The 18,427-nt window shown below is 37.5% G+C and overlaps 1 protein-coding gene across 1 annotated transcript in view; it reads left to right on the forward strand.

Moving 5' to 3' along the window:
- Positions 1–18,427, forward strand: part of PSMD1 (proteasome 26S subunit, non-ATPase 1) — a 104,346-nt gene that overhangs the window by 55,734 nt on the left and 30,185 nt on the right. Inside the window, exon 17 of the mRNA XM_037152167.2 lies at positions 16,295–16,409. Coding sequence (XP_037008062.1) covers positions 16,295–16,409 — 115 coding nt within the window. The remainder of the gene's footprint in view (positions 1–16,294; positions 16,410–18,427) is intronic.

Genomic DNA, 18,427 nt, shown 5'->3' on the forward strand with positions numbered 1-18,427 from the left:
ATAAAAATCTTAACACCTATGATATTGAAGTTTTCTCTAAACTGCAATACTAGCTTATATTAGAACTTCAGCATTTTCAGTTTCTTTTTTAAAAGGTCACCATGGACCGCTTGTATTTTAAAATTATTTACTTATAGATCAGCAGTAGCATTTGTATGCTTTTTCCTATTTCATATTTATATTCCTTAGCTTGTGTGAAAGTTATTGGGAAATACTTAGTTCATTTTAGTTCTGCTGAGCACTTGAAATTTTATTCAATATCTGCTATTTTTTAAAACTCAAAATTGAATATTTTATCAAAAATATTTGCTATGAGTTTGGTGTAAAAACAAATAAAGTAATACCCAAGAACAGTCAGATCAATTTAATGTGCCAGAATTTTTTTTAGGAATATGAAAATATTTTAAAATACTGCTTTATTATGAAATCACAATTTGGCATCTGTGCTTATGCAGGCAGATAGGGGTTTGCAGAACAAGTAGCAGCTCTGTTATAGTCAATGAAAAGACTTGCATGAAAAACCTTCATTGGTTTGTGTTTATAGATAAGATTTTTAAAATATTCTTTATAAAAATGCTAACCATTATTATTATTATTATAGTACTTTGTCAATACTAACCTTTCTCACCCACATTCACCCACTTTTTTTAAAAAAAATCTTAAAGAAAAAAATAAAAAAAAAATCTTAAAGTACTTAAAATTGGTACTTGGATTATTTTTAATTTTTAAATTAAATGGCTAAGGAGTATAACTAGTTAGAACAACCACATATGTGGCAACCTTGAGTTATTAGAAGCATAGCGGAGAATCAGAAAGAAAGCTAAAAAGTAAATAATGGATAGACAAAGAACTCAGTTGGCAAATGAGTAAATTGTGCTGTAAAACCTCATTCGTATTAGATAGAAGGCAACTTGTAAGTCCCTGATTCAGATCTTTATGCTCTACACACACAGCTCACAAAAAACTGTCCCTTCCCCTCTTTAATGAAAATAACATTTGCATGTGGTGGTAGGACTGAACAGTACAAAAAAAAAAGTCCAGTGATAAATTCACTCTTGAGATAGTTTTAACACACACATTTCCCAGCGTACTCCAAAGCAGAGTAACAAATTAAAAATTGGACAAGCACTTTGATGATAACAAACAGGGTCAGCTGAAGAAACAGGAATTAAAAAGTGTAGGTATGTAGGTCTACTTACAATACACTTGTAGCTCATATATAACAGTTTTCCACAACTCTGTGTGATACAATAATTGATATCATAGTGGTGACTCTCACATTTTTTAAGAAAAGGTTAAATCTTTCTTCAGTTCTGTTTTGGGTGGCAGGAATATGTGAAGTGCATTTTTAAAAAGATTTCCTTCCAAAATGATATAAAAGTATGATTCTTAAAGGTAGAGTCACATTTCAAATACATGAAAACTTCATTTGTGTAGAATTTCTCATTTACCAAGAATTCCAAATACTAATTAAAGTAGCTTAAAGGTGAGAACCAGACTGTAATTTGACCATACCTAAAAAATCTAATTGGTGCATTTTTTCTAAAATGTTGAATTTTGCCCTGACTGATGTGGCTTAGTGGGTTGGGCATTGTCCCACAAACCTAAAGGTCACTGGTTCAATTCCCAATCAGGGCACATGCCTTTGTTGCAGGCCAAGTCCCAGTTTGAGGGTGTGCAAGAGGCAACTGATTGATGTTTCTCTCCCTCTCATTCTCACTCCCTCCCCCTCTCTCTAAAATTAAATAAAATCTTTTTTTTAATTGAAAATAAAATACTGGCCCTGGCTGGTGTAGCTCAGTGGATTGAGCGCGGGCCTGGGAACCAAGCAACCACGGTTCGATTCCCAGTCAGGGCACATGCCTGGGTTGCAGGCCAGTTCTCTCCCTCTCTCCTTCCTTTCCCCTCTAAAGATAAATAAATAAAATCTTAAAAAAAAAAAAAAGAAAAAAGAAAATAAAATACTGAATTTTATCCCCGCTGTCTTTTAAATTTATTGAACAAATTCTAATTTTGACTTAAAAGGCAGCCTAATGTCTTTTATGGACCTAGGAAGACAAAATAAATGTCAGCCACCGACATTTTTTACCTCTCAGTCATAATATCTGTCAGTCACCAACTATTAAGGAATTTTTAACAATATGTAGATTTTGTTCATTGCGTATTCATATTCATGCTGTGTATTTGTTGAGTTCCATTTGCTTGTAGAGATAAAGTGATGAACAAGATAAACATTTTCTACCCTTACGTACTTCATATTCTAGTGGGGATACAAACAAGTATATTGATAAGTATACAAACATGGTAGAGCTAAGACTAGCTCACTTCAGCAGTGCCTACAGTGCACTCAAATATTTTGGGTTTTTTTTTTTTAATTCCTTTCTTGTTCATTCTCTTTGACAAGATCAGTGAGAGAGCTAAAATTATAAGAATAGCTATTACAAATTTAGTCTGTTCTCTTTATTTTTTTTAAGATTTTATTTATTTATCTTTAGAGGGGAAGGAGAGAGGGAGAAACATCAATGTATGGTTGCCTTTCGTACACCCCCTGCTGGGAACTGGCCTGCAGGCAGCTGGCTTGCAACCCAGGCATGTGCCCTGACTAGGAATTGAACCACATTCTCTGGTTCGCAGGCCTGTGCTCAATCCACTGAGCTACACCAGCCAGGTCTAGTCTGTTCTCTTTAGACTCCTTCAGTCAGTCTCTACTGATGAGTGAAATCATCTCTTATTTATTTATTTTTTAAATATATTTTATTGATTATGTCATTACAGTTGTCCCATTCCCCCCTGCACACCTCCTCCCACCCACATTCCCCCCCTTTAGTTCATGTCCATGTGTCATAAGTTGTTTAGCTTCTACATTTCCCATACTATTCTTGCCCTCCTCCTATTTTCTCCCCACCGTATATGCTACTTATTCTCTGTACCTTCCCCCCACCTCCTCCCATTCCCCTGTTGCTAACCTTCCATGTGATCTTCATTTCTGTGGCTCCACTCCTGTTTTAGGAGTCTGAGTAGTTTGCTTTTGTTTTAGGTGTGTTTGTAATAAGTGTGAGTTTGCTGTTCATATTTTTTATCTTCTTTTTCTTAGATAAGTCCCTTTAACATTTCATATAATAAGGGCTTAGTGATGATGAACTCCTTCAATTTGACCTTATCTTAGAAGCACTTTATCTGCCCTTCCATTCTAAATGAAAGCTTTGCTGGATAGAGCAATCTTGGATGTAGGTCCTTGCCTTTCATGACTTGGAATACTTCTTTCCAGCCCCTTCTTGCCTGTAACATCTCTTTTGAAAAATCCACTGACAGTCTGATTGGAACTCCTTTGTAGGTGACTGTCCCCTTATCTCTTGCTGCTTCTGGAATTCTCTCCTTCATTTTAATCTTGGGTAATGTGATTATGATGTGCCTTGGTGTGTTCCTCTTTGGGTCCAACTTCTTTGGGACTCTCTGAGCTTCCTGGATTTCCTGGAAATCTATTTCCTTTGCCAGATTGGGGAAGTTCTCCTTTATTATTTGTTCAGATAAGTTTTCCATTTGTTGCTCTTCCTCTTCCCTTTCTGGTATCCCTATAATTGGGATATTGGAGCGTTTAAGGATGTCCTGGAAGTTTCTAAGCCTCTCTTCATTTTTTTGAATTCTTGTTTCTTCATTCTTTTCTGTTTGGTTGTTTCTTTATTCCTTCTGGTCCATACTGATTTGAGTCCTAGTTTTCTTCCCATCACTATTGGATCCCTGTGCATTTTCCTTCATTTCACTTAGTGTAGCCTTCATTTTTTCATCTAATATGCGACCAAAATCAACCAGTTCTATGAGCATCCAGATCACCACTGTTTTGAACTGTGCATCTGATGGGTTGACTATCTCTTTGTCACTTAAAAGAATTGGCTCTGGAGCTTTGATTTGTTCTTCTGATTGAGCCATTTTTGGTCAGGTTGCACCTGTTACATATGAGGGGTGAAGCCTTAGGTGTTCACCAGGGTGGGGTAACCCAGGTTGGTGGGTTGTGACACTGTATGTGGGGGCAGGGTCCAAGAGGGAACAGTGGTGCTTGTTTTGTACTCTCTCAAATTTCAGTCCCCTCTGCCACTTCCCACAAGCAAATTTGGCCCTTCTGGTGCTGGTTCTCAGGTGGGTGGGTTTGTGTTTGTTCTAGGACCCTGTGGGTCTCTCCAGTGAACTCTCCTGTGAGGCTGGGAGTCTCTCCTGGCCCCTTTTCAGTCGGTGGTTTTAGGCTTTATTTCACGTTGCTGGGGCCCTGGGTTGCTCAGTCTGTCTTGCTGCCCATTTTTGCTTTGCCTAGCTTATCTGCACCCGAATGTGTGACCTCAGTCTGCCCCTCACCACCTGTGCTCCCGGGTCTGGCTGCCACTGCCTTTTCCAGCTGCAACCCCTCTCTACAGGCCACCAACCCCGCCCCTCTTACTGGTCTTGTTGAATGGTTGTTGGCCTTTTATACAGTTCAATATTCTGTCTGTTCTGGTTGTGATTTTGTTTCTAAATCTTTGTTGTCCTTAATTTTCGTTGTGCGAGGAGGCGCAGTGTTTCTACCTACAACTCCATCTTGGCTGGAAGCCCCATCTCTTATTTTAATGAAAGACTTAGACCAATCAGAAAGCTCTATTTTATTTCACCTTCTCTTCTCAAAATGTCTTTATTTTTAATTCACTCTTTTCTTTGGAATTATATTGTCATTCCTCTTTTCCAAAGTATCTTTCACTTAATTTTTTGATCTGACCTCTTTACTATATTCTTTGCAATCCTGCTGAATTAAAGTATTCTTCTTTTTGCTCATAGAATCCATGCCTTTAATATACAGTTTCTTAGCTGTAATTTCTTTGTTGCAGACATGTTCTGATTTCCAATTAATGAAAAATATAACCTTCCTTTATCCCTTAAGTTTCTTGCCTTCATTATTAAGCTCTTAAAGAATTGCCTGTTCTTTTCTACCCGAGTCTGTAACCCTTACAATCAGATTGTTATCCCCAACTTCTACTAAAACAACTCTTGAGAAAGTTGCTAAGCAACACCAGTTAATGATTTTGTGCAATAGTCAGCACTGCTGACTAAGCTTTTCTCCTTAAACTTGTATCTTTTCTTGTCTCCAAATTCACTCCATCCTTGTTCTCTGTTTTTCTTACAGAATCTTCTAAATCCTCTTCTACCCTCTTAATAGGCAGTTCCCTCAGTTTCCTGTCCTCTCTTGACTTCATCTCCCTCTTCCTTTTCTTCCTCCATTCACTCTTTTGGTATGGTTTCCATCCACTTGTTAAACTTGTAACACACCTTCTCTAAGCTAATGGCTATTTAATCTGTGGTCATGAAATGAGACCAGCAACATACCTAAGGGTTAGGAGACCACAAACAAACCAGTTTCTCTGAGTTTTAACTCCCGCATTTATAAAAAGAGATGATGTAACCTTCTCTGCCTACTTCACAGCACCATTTGATCCAGTTGATCATTTCCCTTTCCTTACAATAGTGTCTTCTCTTGGCTTCCACTAGACCACACTCTATTGGAGTTTCTCCTACCTCACTGACGGTTCCTTCTTAATCTCCTTTACTTGTTCTCTTACATCTCCTCAACGTCTTAACATTGCAGCTCCTTCAAGACTCAGTTCTGGACCTCTTCTCCCCTTGGTCTGTGCTTAATGATCTCATACACATCTGTGGCTCTAAATACTATGTACTGTAACTTCCAAATTTGTATCTCTAGTCTGGACCTTTCCTTCAAATTCCAGACTCTTATGTTCAGTGACTTACTCATTATTTCCATTAGATGTCTAAAAAAATCTCAAACTCAGAATGTTCAAAACTGAACTTCTGCTCTTTCCCTCAAAATCTGCTCTACTGGTTTCTTTATGTGAGTTAAACATAGTTGCATCCTTCCAGTGTCTTTCTCTTGCATCTTACATTTTATCCATCAGGAAATCTTGTTGGTTCTACATACATGATTTATATGTATATATTTTAAAAATTGGGGGTGGGCTAGAATGGGGATAAAAGGCAGAAAGCTGTACTTGAACAACACTTAACTTTTTTTAATGTAAAAAAAATTCACACTCTCCCCCCCCACACATTCCCTCCTACCACCTTATCCAACTCACCTCATATCTTGACTGGATTTCTGAGGTAGCCTGTTATCTGGTCTTCCTTCTACCTTTGCTCTGTCTTTTCAGTAGGGTAGCCAAATCCCCCTTGTTTTTTTTAGTCAGATCATATCATTCCTTTGCTCAGAATCCTCTGACGGCCCTTCATTTCACTCATAGTAAAAGCCAAAGTTTCTGTAAAGCCCCGCATGATCCAGCCCTATCTGCAGCTACTTTGCCTTCTTTACTGCACTCAAACCATTGACCGCCTTGCTGTTCCTCAAACACACGAAGCATTGTTCCACCAGGAGACTTTTGCATGGACTGTTTCCTCTCCCTCAGCAATTTTCAAATTTTTTCATATCATAGCACATGGAAGCTAATTGCTAAAATTCTGCAGCACACCAAAAAATACATTTTTTTGCCAATTTGACCAAAAGAAAAATAGGTATAATCTCGATTCATTCGCACCAAGTGGCTATTATTATGTTGCCTATTGTCATTTTTTCTTTCTTTCTTTCTTTTTTTTGACAGTCTAAGGGAAAAGAGGTCAGTGCCCCTGACTAAATAGTCAGAAATTGCATGTTTTAAAAATTATTGTGGCACACTTGAAAATTGCTGCTCTACCTAATGCACTCCTCCAGATAGCCACAGGGCTGGCTTGCTTCCCCACTACCTTTCTGTCTTTGCTTCAGTATCACCTTGTCATTGAAGCGCACCCTGAGTACTCTCATCAGTGCTGCGTGTGCCCTCCTCTCCTGGCTCTTCCAGTACCCCTTACTTGATTTACTACTTTAGTTCTCCGTACTGCTTCACCTTTTTACTTACTTTATCACTTACTTATTTTCTGTCTCCTACTAGAATGTGTCATCATCTTTGTTCACTGATCTCTGAGTTTATTCCCCTTGGAGTTTGTTGGTTTCTACTCTTCCAGCAAAATTTGGGAAGGTTTTGACCATTGTTCTTCCAATGTTCTTTCTGCCCCTCCCTCTTTTCTCCCTCTTACACGTATGTTGGTGTGCTTGAGTGTGTCCCACGGGCCTCTTAGAGCCTGTTCATTTTTTTTCATTCATTTCTCTTCCTGCTCCTTGAACTGTATCATCTCTATTAACCTAACTTGATTCATTCTTCTGCCAGATCACTTCTGCTGTTGAATTCCCTCTAGTGAATTTTTTATTTCACTTACTGTATTTTTCAGTTCCAGAATTCCTATTTGGTTTCTTTTTATAATTTCTACCTCTTTATTGGTGTTCTTGATTTGGTGAGACACTGTTCTGTTTCCTCTGATTATTTTCCCATGGTGTGGGGTTTTTTGTATTTTTTGTTTTATTTTTAGCTGTTTAAGTATATATATGATAGTTTATTTAAGTTCAATACCTGAGCTTCCTTAGGGACCAGTTCTATTCATTTTTCCTTTTCATGTGGATAAGCTGTATTTATTTCTTTGCATGCCTTGTAATTATTTTGTTGAAAACTGGACATTTTGGGTATTATAATTTAGGAACTCAATAAATCAGATTCTCTCTCCTTCCAAGGGTTTGTTATTGCAGTTTATTGTGAATTGTAGGTTATTTAGTATTTTCAGTAGTTTTTAAAAGCCTCTATTCTATCTATGTTCCATTAGCTTAGTGGTCAGCTAGTGTTTTCACAGTTTCCTTAAAGGTCTGGAGCCAAGAAAAGAAAAAAAGGGGGAAAAAACCTCTCCCAGTCTTTGCAAGTTGGCTGTCTGTTGGGGCACTTCCCTGTTTAGCCAGTCATTTACCATTCTCCCTTTACTCCTTGCTTGTGCAGAGCCTGAGGCGAAAGTTTAGGGTTTTCTCAGGCCTTTCCTGAGCGGTCCAATCCTGAGCATGCATGTGGTCTTTGTAATTCCCCTGGTATATACAGGAACTATTAAAGAAAAGCCTTTAATTATCTTTTCCCACTCTCTTACTTTCTAGGCTTTTCAGCCTGTCCTGATTACTGTCCCTTGCCCCAGGATGATCTGGCCAGCATTTTTGCCTTTAAATGTTTTCAGCAGATGTTATCTCAGAAGTTGCTCCAGACCTGAGAGCACTTTAAATTGAATAAAACAAAGGCAGGGTATTTCACTGGTCCTTCAGGGAGCTAGCTGCCTTTGCTCCCTCTTGGAATCCAGGCTGCCATCTGTTCTGCCATCTCCACTGCCACTGCCACTCTGGGGAGCAGAATGGGTAGGCAGACAGTGGTAAACATCATAGCACTTTCTTACAACACCGCAGCAGCAAGTTTCATTATTACACTTTCCCCGGTGGTTTTTAAGTTTTTGACTACATTCCATCGTTCTGTAAAGGCTGATTCTGACAGTTTTTGTCAGTTTATTGCCTGGATATGCCAGACAGCCGCTTATCTATTTTTGTCAAGAACTCTATAAGATATTTTGTAAAATATCAGTGAATCTATAGTATAAGTGATATCATGAACTGATAATGCCCTTTAGTCAAAGAATTCTTATACCTGGAATTATAGTCTGTGATCATAAAGGACCAAATTTCTTTGGTGTAGATTTCCTAACACTGTAAGTCTTCCATAATCAGCTATTAGAAGTGGACTTTTATCATCAGAACACTTATTTAAATATCAAAAGTAAATTAAATTTTCTGAGAATATGTTCTTTTTTATAAAATCAAGGAAATAATAAATTTCTTTAATAACCTGTAGATTGATGGCAATCCACTCATACTTACTGGTTTGCTGATTTAAAGGGAGGTGGGTATGTATGATAATAATGCTGTAACTCTTTTTTAGCACCAGAATTTTTATTTACCTACCTTCCTGCTCTCTTTTAACATTATAAGCTTTATATAAGCATTATAACCCAAATCTCTTTTTGATCCAGCATTGTGATAGGAACCATTATGTTACATGTTACAAAGTGGTGGCAGATCTGCGCCTGCTGTTAAGATTCTCTGGCCCCTCCCAGCCTCTGGCTGTCACTTCTCTTATCCTTTTTTGGCTATCTTCTAATAGTATATTCTATAACTCCTGTAAAATAGGGGTTGAAAGTACCAACCTCACTATTCTCAAGTCTAAGACATGCCCAACACTAAGCCAGGCTCTCAGAAGCATTTAAACTTCAACCTTTCTTCCTTCCCACTGATAGAGCTCCTGTTTATTTGTCATGGGCTGAAGAACCAGTGAACCTGTAAACCAAAAACATGGATATAACATCCATAGGCCGCCAAGCAAGAGCTTAGGTGGTAAAATGCATAGGTTTTGTGACCACCACTGCTAACCTCCAGACTAGGGAAGGACTGAGTAAGCAGTTCCAAAAGCCTTGAGCTCATGGTTCCCTGTGGGGATTTCCCATGTATCTCCACTGTGACCAGGGCTTGAGGAGGGGCTTCTCAATTCCCTGTGCCATACGTGGAACAGTATAAGGTATGTAGCAGACGCCGAAGACTTACTGACTCTATGCCTGGCCTGTGCGGCTCAGTTGGTTGGAGTGTGGTCCCATACACCAAAAGGTCTTAGACTTGATTCCCAGTCAGGGCACATGCCTAGGTTGCAGGTTCAGTTCAGTCTGAACATGTGCAAAGGGCAACCAATCCATGTTTCTCTTGCTCTCTCCCTCCCTTCCCCTCTCTCTAAAATAGCATGCCCTCAAGTGAGGATTTAAAAAAAAGATTTACTGGTTATAACTTTGAATATTACAGATTTCTTTGTCCAAAAATGCTTTCTGAGATTTTTATTATTATTATTATTGATTTTAAGAGGAGAGAGAGAAACATTAATTTGTTTTTCTATTTATGTATACATTCATTAGTTGATTCTTATATGTGTCCTGACTAGGGATTGAACTCAACCTAGGCGAATTGGGATGGTGCTCTAACCAACTGAGCTACCCGGCCAGGGCCTATTGGAGATTTTTTTTTAACATTTTATTTATTTATCTTTAGAAGGGGGAAGGGAAGGAGAGAGAGAGAGAAATATCAGTGTATGGTTGGCTCTCGTGGGTTCCCTGCCAGGAACTGGCCCGCAACCCAGGCATGTGCCCTGACTGGGAATTGAACCTCGATACTCTGGTTCGCAGGCCTGCACTCAATCCACTGAGCTATACCAGCCAGGGCCTCTATTGGAGATTTTTAAGGGCCATGTTTTTTATGGTGAAGTAGCAATTTCCTTGTACAAATCTTATGAATCCACACTCCTCTTTGAGATGTTCCCTCCATTTTATCTGACAGAAAGAATTTAATGTTTGTCAGTATACCAAAAGCTTCTCCAAAACTATACTAATTTTTTATTTTTTTCTAAGGTCTAGTAAGATAATATTTTTAAGAGGAAATATTGAAGGTAGGACAAAGTTTGTAAAGTTTAGGGCAGAACCTATGTGATTTTGTTTTTCTTGTGGCATTTTATATGTAGTAGATATTCAATAAATACTAAACTGAACTGATAAAGTAAAAAAACTACAAATAAGTGTAGCTTAGGATATAGAGTTTCCTGGAACAAAAGTATGTTTGGGAAACTGTTTTCTTCTCTTATTTTTCTGATAATGGATATTTTACACATCTCTTTTACATTGTGATTAAAACAATTTTAAAAAGTATATCCCCACCTTTTAATCTCTAATGGTATTCACTTTTTTAAAAAGATTTTACGTATTTATTGTTAGGGAGGGTAAGAGAGGGAGAGAAACAACAATGTGCCGTTGTGACTTGCACATCCCCTTCTGGGATCCTGGCCTGCACCCCAGGCCCGTGCCCTAGACTGGCAATGGAACCAACCCTGTGATTTGCAGGCTGGCTGTTACTCATTCCACCAAGCCACACCAGCCAAGGCAGTATTCACTTTATTTTTAATAAACTAACCAAAAAATAAAAGAGAACAGGAAAAGTTGCCTCAATTCCACAGTATGTAGCTCCATTGTTGAAAACAAATCCAGCAAGCACACTTGTAATTATCTGAGTAAATATACTTTTAAATTCAACATATCAAAACATAATACATATTTGAAAAAACTAACTCATGCATTACACATCTGTGTTAATAAAATGATTTGTCAGGTATTAGATTTTTTGCTCTCTACCTCTCGCCACCCAATAAACACAATCCACTATTGTTCTTATGACTGAACCATTTATAGACATTTATTTTTCTAAATATGTTTATGGTGGTGTAGAGATGAGCTTTTATTGATGATCAGGGATTAGTCATTTAAATGCTTATTTAATGAATGTTTAAGTGCTAATCCAAGAATATTGTAACAAACTACAGGAATTATTTTGTGGTTTTATTTAAGATAAATGTTTATATAGAAAAGCTAAGATTTAAGGAGTATCAGAATTATCTGAAGTGACTGAAAGAAAGGCAAATGGAATTAAATACTTGGTGTATTTTCTTTTAGTTTGTGGGTATCTCCCCATCTCTTTTCCTTTTTTTTAAAGATTTTATTTATTTATCTTTAGAGGGGAAGGGAAGGAGAGAGGGAGAGAAACATCAGTGTATGGTTGCCTTTCATGCGTCCCCTGCTGGGAACTGGCCTGCAGGGAACCTGCCTGCAACCCTGGCATGTGCCCTGACTGGTAATCGAACCGCGATTGTCTGGTTTGCAGGCCCGTGCTCAATCCACTGAGCTACACCAGCCAGGGCTCCCCATCTCTTGCCTTACATTGCCTCTCTCTTTATTCCCCTCCTTGCAGTTTGTTGAAGAAACAAGGTCATTATTACTGTCAAGTTTCCCACACTATATGGAATTTGCTGATTGCACCCCTATGTCTAATGTAATGTGTGTTTGGTCTTCTGTATTTTCTGTAAATTGGTAGTTGGTTCGATTTTTCTCTCTTCTTGCTCTCCTCTCTCTCTGGAGGGTCGGGACTAGCAGCGTGCATAAGGTCTAGTTGCTTCTCATTTTCTGAAGTTAGCAGCATTGATGATTATGCTGAGGTCCATTAATTTATTCCAGGTTGCAAAATGGTGATAATATAATTTTATCATTTATTCATTTATTAACCATTACTTTAAAAAGCTCAATATATACATTTACTATATGCAAGTACATGTTTGGATAAAGATTAATGTGCAGTTTTGCTTTCAGTAAATGTTTGCATTACTGTCTTTGCTTAGAAAGATTCTTTTGTCCTTTTAGAGCTACCTGCTGCAGAATCGAGGTAAACAAAGAATAGTACGGTTTTACTGTACTCTTGAGATTGAATGTCTAATCTAATTTATTAAAGAATGTGTCATTCCCTGTCTTAACACTTTCCTAAAGAATGTGTCAGAGTTGGAGCTGTTTTTCAACTGAGAAACTTACAAGAATTTTATGTGTTTTTGAGTTTATAACCCTCATAACCTAGTTTAGTCTTTATGGTAATCAGCTAAGTAAAGTTCTGCATTAAGCTCCCAGTGTTTATGTTCCCAGACAAAATTTTTTCTAAGTGTCATGAAATTATTAGTGCTCTGTTCTAAGTATACTTTTTTAACAAGTGAAGATCGTAAAATAAATGAAGTTTTAAGATACAGTTAGGATAAACTCTTCGCAGTGAGTTTGTTTTCCCTTGAATACCCTGCGCTTGCTTAGAGGCAAGGGGGTAAGTATTCTGTGTGCCATTAGCTCCTTAAAAGGCCAGTGAAAAAATCTAGAGGTCAGGACCCTGAATAAAAATAGCCCAGACTATAGCATACTAGTAGCCAAATTCCAGGTTCTGACCCAAAGACAGTTGCCAGTTATGCATCTAGATCTCAGTGGTTATAGTATACCACACCACCAACTCTCCCCAGCACAAAGTAGAGCAGGTATCATTCTATGGATAGGACAATGAAAGCTTAAAGAGATTTAGTGATTGCCGCTCTCTTAATAAATGGCCGCACTAGAATTGGTATCTAGGTCTTCTAATTCTAAGCCCATGTTCTCTCTACCATAAAAAACTGAAGACAAGAGGCAAAAGAGGCAAAAGGATAATTTAAGGAATCACTGTAGTATCTCCAGTGAGAGGTGATTAGGGCTTGAAACAGGCAGTGGAAACAGAAACAAGATTTAAGGTTTTCACTTGACTTGGTAGCAGGTTAGATACGGGGAGTGAGGGAATAAAATGGTTTGAGTTCCTGGGTGCCTATGAATGATCATGGTGGGAGAAGCAGTATAGGGGAGACATGCTCTTTATTTCTCTTGTTCCGTATGGAATTGTGTATGTAGGTGGAGTTGTTTGGGGTGTATGTAGTTAATGACATTCAGTCAGTACTTTGAAATTTAGGATGATGCTCAGATTATTTGGAATCTCTTGTTGGTAGGGAGTACGGGGGAGTTCAAAGGTGGGGGAGGTGTGTATTCTTAATTCCTGTGTCATTGTATTAGCATGTGGTACTTGCCTAATGAATTATGAATTTATAATTCTACCAAAGGACTTCCCACAGTGGTGGACTCCATGTGCTTAGAACAGTGCGTCTGTCTACATACATATATTGCTACACTTTTACTCCTCTAGTGAAGATAAATTAGAAAAAAGACACACTGTTCTTGAAAGCTTTCTGTTTTATTAGTATTATTTAACATAAAGGTTGCAGAAAATACTCAATAAAGAAACAGTAGTTAATAGCTGGTAAGCTGAAAGAAGGGAATTCATATGTGTAGTTTATGGTCCAGTGATGTGGCAGTGACTTGTGCATATGCCTTGCACAATTCCTGCTCTGTGGAAGGTATGCACAAATACTAACATTGGCAAGATGACTGTTAGCTACAAGCCAGGAAATAATTTTATTGAAATTACAAATCAGAGCTTAGTTACCTATTCTAGTGTGTGTTTTATTTTTTTTTTAAAGCAAGCCTTCCTTAGACCTATACGTAGTCTCCCTACTGGGAACTTCAAAGCACATAAAATTAAAAGACACTCAGCCCTTATGAAGTAACACTCACAGGTACTTATTAACTCTACCTGCTTTTGATTATTTAGCTGAATTGTAAACTTAAGGGGGAAGGGAAACAGTGAAGGTCTTGATATTTTTTTCAGTAGCTAACCATTAGGCCTTGAACTAGTAGAAAATACATGTTGGGTGAGTCTCTAAATATAAATTTAGTTTGTCTCCCTTTGTCTTTTACTAAAATAAAATAAAAATTATTTTATCTTTAGAACCTAGCACTGTGCTAATAATTTATGAAAATATAGATACGATGGTCTCGGCTCTTGGCCCTTGAGACTTGTGCAGTCTTGAATGGTATTCGTAATTAACCAGACAGTGCTTGAGTTTGTCAGAGATTTTGAGTATCACATTATGAACAGAGCTTTAAGTTCTAAACCAAACAGGAGTGGAAAGTAAAATATAAATGATGGTACTATCAACTAGAAGTTGCAGAATAACTTTCTTTGGTGTACTATCACTTTAAATTTCATTTTTATTTCATAGGACTATTTCTCATTGAAGCTATAGAATTTTTGTAAAGTGGAACAGACCATATGGAACTTCTAGTCCCATTCCTTTTTGGGGAGGAAAGGGACCCTAAAGCATTTGGTTAATTGAACCTTATCTAAATTATCCCAACTATTTATAGACAAAAACAGGAACTTGAACATGGGTTTTTGATTTCGTGGCTTCCTCTTATATAACTTATTTTTTATTTCAGTATGCATGTAAGTTATTAGCATACTTTTAGTTATTTGCTCATTTGTTTTTTATATTATTCCAGCAAAATAGTCAAGAAAAATTATCTCTAATTATAGAAAAGAAAATGTAAGGGACTTTCCTAATGCCCTATACTAAGAAATTAGCAAAATTAAAGCTAGAACTGAGATCTTCCACTTGAATATATTGCTTTTTTTTTTCACAACACTAAACTTTTTCCATATTGTTGCTGTTAGTATTATTTCCAAATTATTCATGCGGGGAAACTTTGTCAAACTGACAAAGAGTGTGTGTTCCTTCAAGGAGTGTGTTCCTTCTCTTACAGCAAAATACATCCTTCCCTTATAGTAAAATAATCCAACCTTCCCTCACAGCAAAATTGCACTTTTACAGACATTTTTCATAAACTTGACTCTGCTCCATTTAAAATTTGAATTTACCCCACACCAGAGTTTGAGGCTAGAGAACAATTCCAGCATTGAATTGTAGACTTGAATTGGTCTATAGATAACAACTGCTTTCATTCACAGTGGGATAGTCTTTTTAAAAAATTTTATTGAAATGTAATATATGGATAGTTTTTTTAAACAGTTCTTATTGAAGTGTAATGTACAGCTCCTACATCTGAAAACTTGCTCAAAATCATTAGCCTACAACTTCATTTTTCACAACTGAATACATCTGTGTAAGTAGAACCTAGTTCAAGATCATTACCAGCCTCCTATAAACTCTCCTTACATTTTTTTCTAGTTACTACCCCACCTGTCCTGTTGCTCCTCAAGGGTAACCACTATAACAAGGTGGTCTTTTAGAGGTCAGATACTTCATTAGTCAGGGTTGTTTTTTATCTTTACTTTGTCACAAGCAGAAGAGGATGACAAAAGAACACTTTGTCTATTATCAACACCAAAGTTATTGCTGAAGACAAAAAATGAGAATTTTATGCTTACCAAGGCTAATTTATCAGTTTAATAATATTCAACCAGATTAATGCAGGGAAATTTAAATCTTTCATGCAGCTTTGGAAACATTCTGGAATCTCTATAAATGACTTTTGTCTTCTGAAACAGAACACAGAATAAGCAGGAAACCTAAGCATGGATATAGAGCAGTGTGTACCCCTCATGACCGTGGTTATTCCCAACTATGGAGGAGGCACACAGGAATGATTGTAGTTCTGTGAGACGGAACTGTGGTTGAGGAATCACTGACCCACTCCTCTTTCTTTGCATTTATTTTCTGAATATTGAAGGCAGATTTCGACTGTCAATGATTAGAATTCTGTAGATTTTTAATTCTTCAATTTCTGTTAATTATTCATTATAGCTGTTGTTTCCCATAACTTTAAAAAATTTGGTGCCCAAACCAACAGGTTGCAGGTTCTATTCCAAGTCAGGGCCCATACCTAGACTGCAGGTTCTGTTCCAGGTCAGGGCACATGAGGGAAGCAACCGGTCAACGTTTCTCTCACACTGGTGTTTCTCTCCTTTTCTCCCTCCCTTCCCCTCTCTCTAAAATCAATAAACATATCCTCACATGAGGATTTTTTTAATTGGTTAAAATTCTCTCATCTTGACTTAAAATATGTTATGTATAACACTGACTTCACTTTCTCTGTTCCTCATCAGGACCCCTGAACAGTGTCCCAGCGTTGTTTCATTATTGTCGGAGAGTTACAATCCGCACGTACGCTATGGAGCCGCCATGGCCCTGGGTATCTGCTGCGCTGGTACAGGAAACAAGGTAAAGCCCAGTGCCAGTGGGATCAGCTCTTTCCTGGCGCCAGACTGTTTTCCTTCACAGAAAAGTTTATGTAACAGCTGTGGAAATACAGGCATGGCGTGATCTCTAAGACTGAACTTGCCTCTCAGAGCTTCCCAGAACTTCCTTAATTACTGTGCTGGAAGGTGCAAAGCTGTCTAAAAACAAACTACCACATTATGTGGGTGGCTATAATGAAAAAAATACTTTTGACTTTTTTTAAAGCACCGATTTCTTTTTTAAAAGAAGATAAAGGGTTTTTTTTCCTGTAAAGGGCTACTTCTGGTCATTTTATGTGGTTATTTTACATGTTTAATTTGCAGAATTAGTATTGTGGATATTGAGGTTCTCTTCTGAGGCCACCAAAATTAAGTCAGTTTGACTCCTTTAGTTTGGTTTGGTTTTAAACAAATCATTTACTTGCTGTTTTTCTGTTTTCTCCTCATAAACATAATAGGTAACCTAATATTTGTTAAGCCCTCAAAAGTGACAAAACATTGGGTTAGGCAGGTCGATGATTTGAAAACATAATTCATCATGAGATTCATAAAGAAATGCCCTGTTGCTTAAATGACAAGCATTTTTGATTCACAAAACATAATTGAGGCTAGGAATTAAAATAGACATTTTTACCACAAGTAGCTGAAAGTATGTAAAAATTTATCCATTATTCTCAGTCTCCTTACCCTGTGTTGTTTTTCTTTGTAGTACTTATCACCCCCTGACATATTTTTACAGCTATTTTATTTACTGTCTGTCTGTTCTCCACTGAAAGGTAAAGTCCCTGGGAACAGTGTGTTCTCTGCTAGAATCTGAATCAGACCTGGCACACAGTAGACTTCCAGTAAATACTTGTTATATGACTGATGGAGGGAATATCATTTAAGGATTTGATGGTGAACAAGTTAGACATGGTGTCTGCCCTTACTGAGTTTTATTTTTTAAATGTTTTCATTTCTTTTGGGTGAGAAATTCTTATATGAGAATGTTTCTTCACTTTATTAGAAACGTCATTGGGTATATAAAATGCAGTTTATAGAAATTGGCTTTCACATAGTTGCATGTTTTATCAAGTGTTTCCCCCTTTAGGTCTTTAGTAGACATTTATGTCAGCCCTCATAAGTTATATGTAAATTAGATTTTTTTCCTCTCCAAATTATTCTAAACTTAATATCTAGGAGCAAATGTTCTTTGAGACACAGCATCTGACGAGTTAATTCAATGAAAATTTTTATTACTCATACTAAACAAGTCTGCTTTATTTCTAAGATAGTTTGTATAATCTTCATATCAATACCTATCTGAAGTTTGATGCCTTGATTATTTTTGTTTCTTAAAAACCTGAATCATCTGTTTATTCTAAAATATATCTTGCCCTGGGCGGTGTTGCTCAGTGGATTGAGCATGGGCCTGTGAAGCAAAGGGTCCCGGTTCGGTTTCCAGTAGGGGCACATGCCTGGGTTGCAGGCCAGGTCCCCAGTGGGGGACACGTGGGAGGCGGCCACATATTGATGTTTCTCTCCCACTCTTTCGCCTTCCCTTCCCCTCTCTCTAAAAAAAATAAATAAAATATTTTTTAAAAATAAAATATACCTTTATTATCATGTCACATATCTCAAAGGCCAAGTTAGTGTCTTTTACCTTGTAAGTTGGAAATTTGGTTGTATTTTTACCATGACTATTTCATAAGAAATATTAACTATATAAGTAATGTTTGAAAAACTTACTCCTCTGCACAATGTCATTACATTTTTAATAAAGTAGGGAGAAAGAAAACACTTAGCTGGTATGTGTAATATCTGTTAATAGCTTTGAAAACAGATAAATACAGGCACACACCACATAGCAATGTTTGGGTCCCCTAAGATTATAATGGCCCTGGCCGGTGACTTGGTTAGAGTGTTTCCTCTTACACCAGAAGGTCATAGGTTGGCTTCCTGGTCAGGACACATACTAGATTGCGAGTTCGATCCCCTGCCAGGGCACGCATGGAAGGCAAC

Source organism: Artibeus jamaicensis, unplaced genomic scaffold (genome assembly GCF_021234435.1).
Source record: "Artibeus jamaicensis isolate MK-2021 breed Jamaican fruit bat unplaced genomic scaffold, CSHL_Jam_final contig_944, whole genome shotgun sequence".
Classification (NCBI taxonomy): Eukaryota; Metazoa; Chordata; class Mammalia; order Chiroptera; family Phyllostomidae; genus Artibeus; species Artibeus jamaicensis.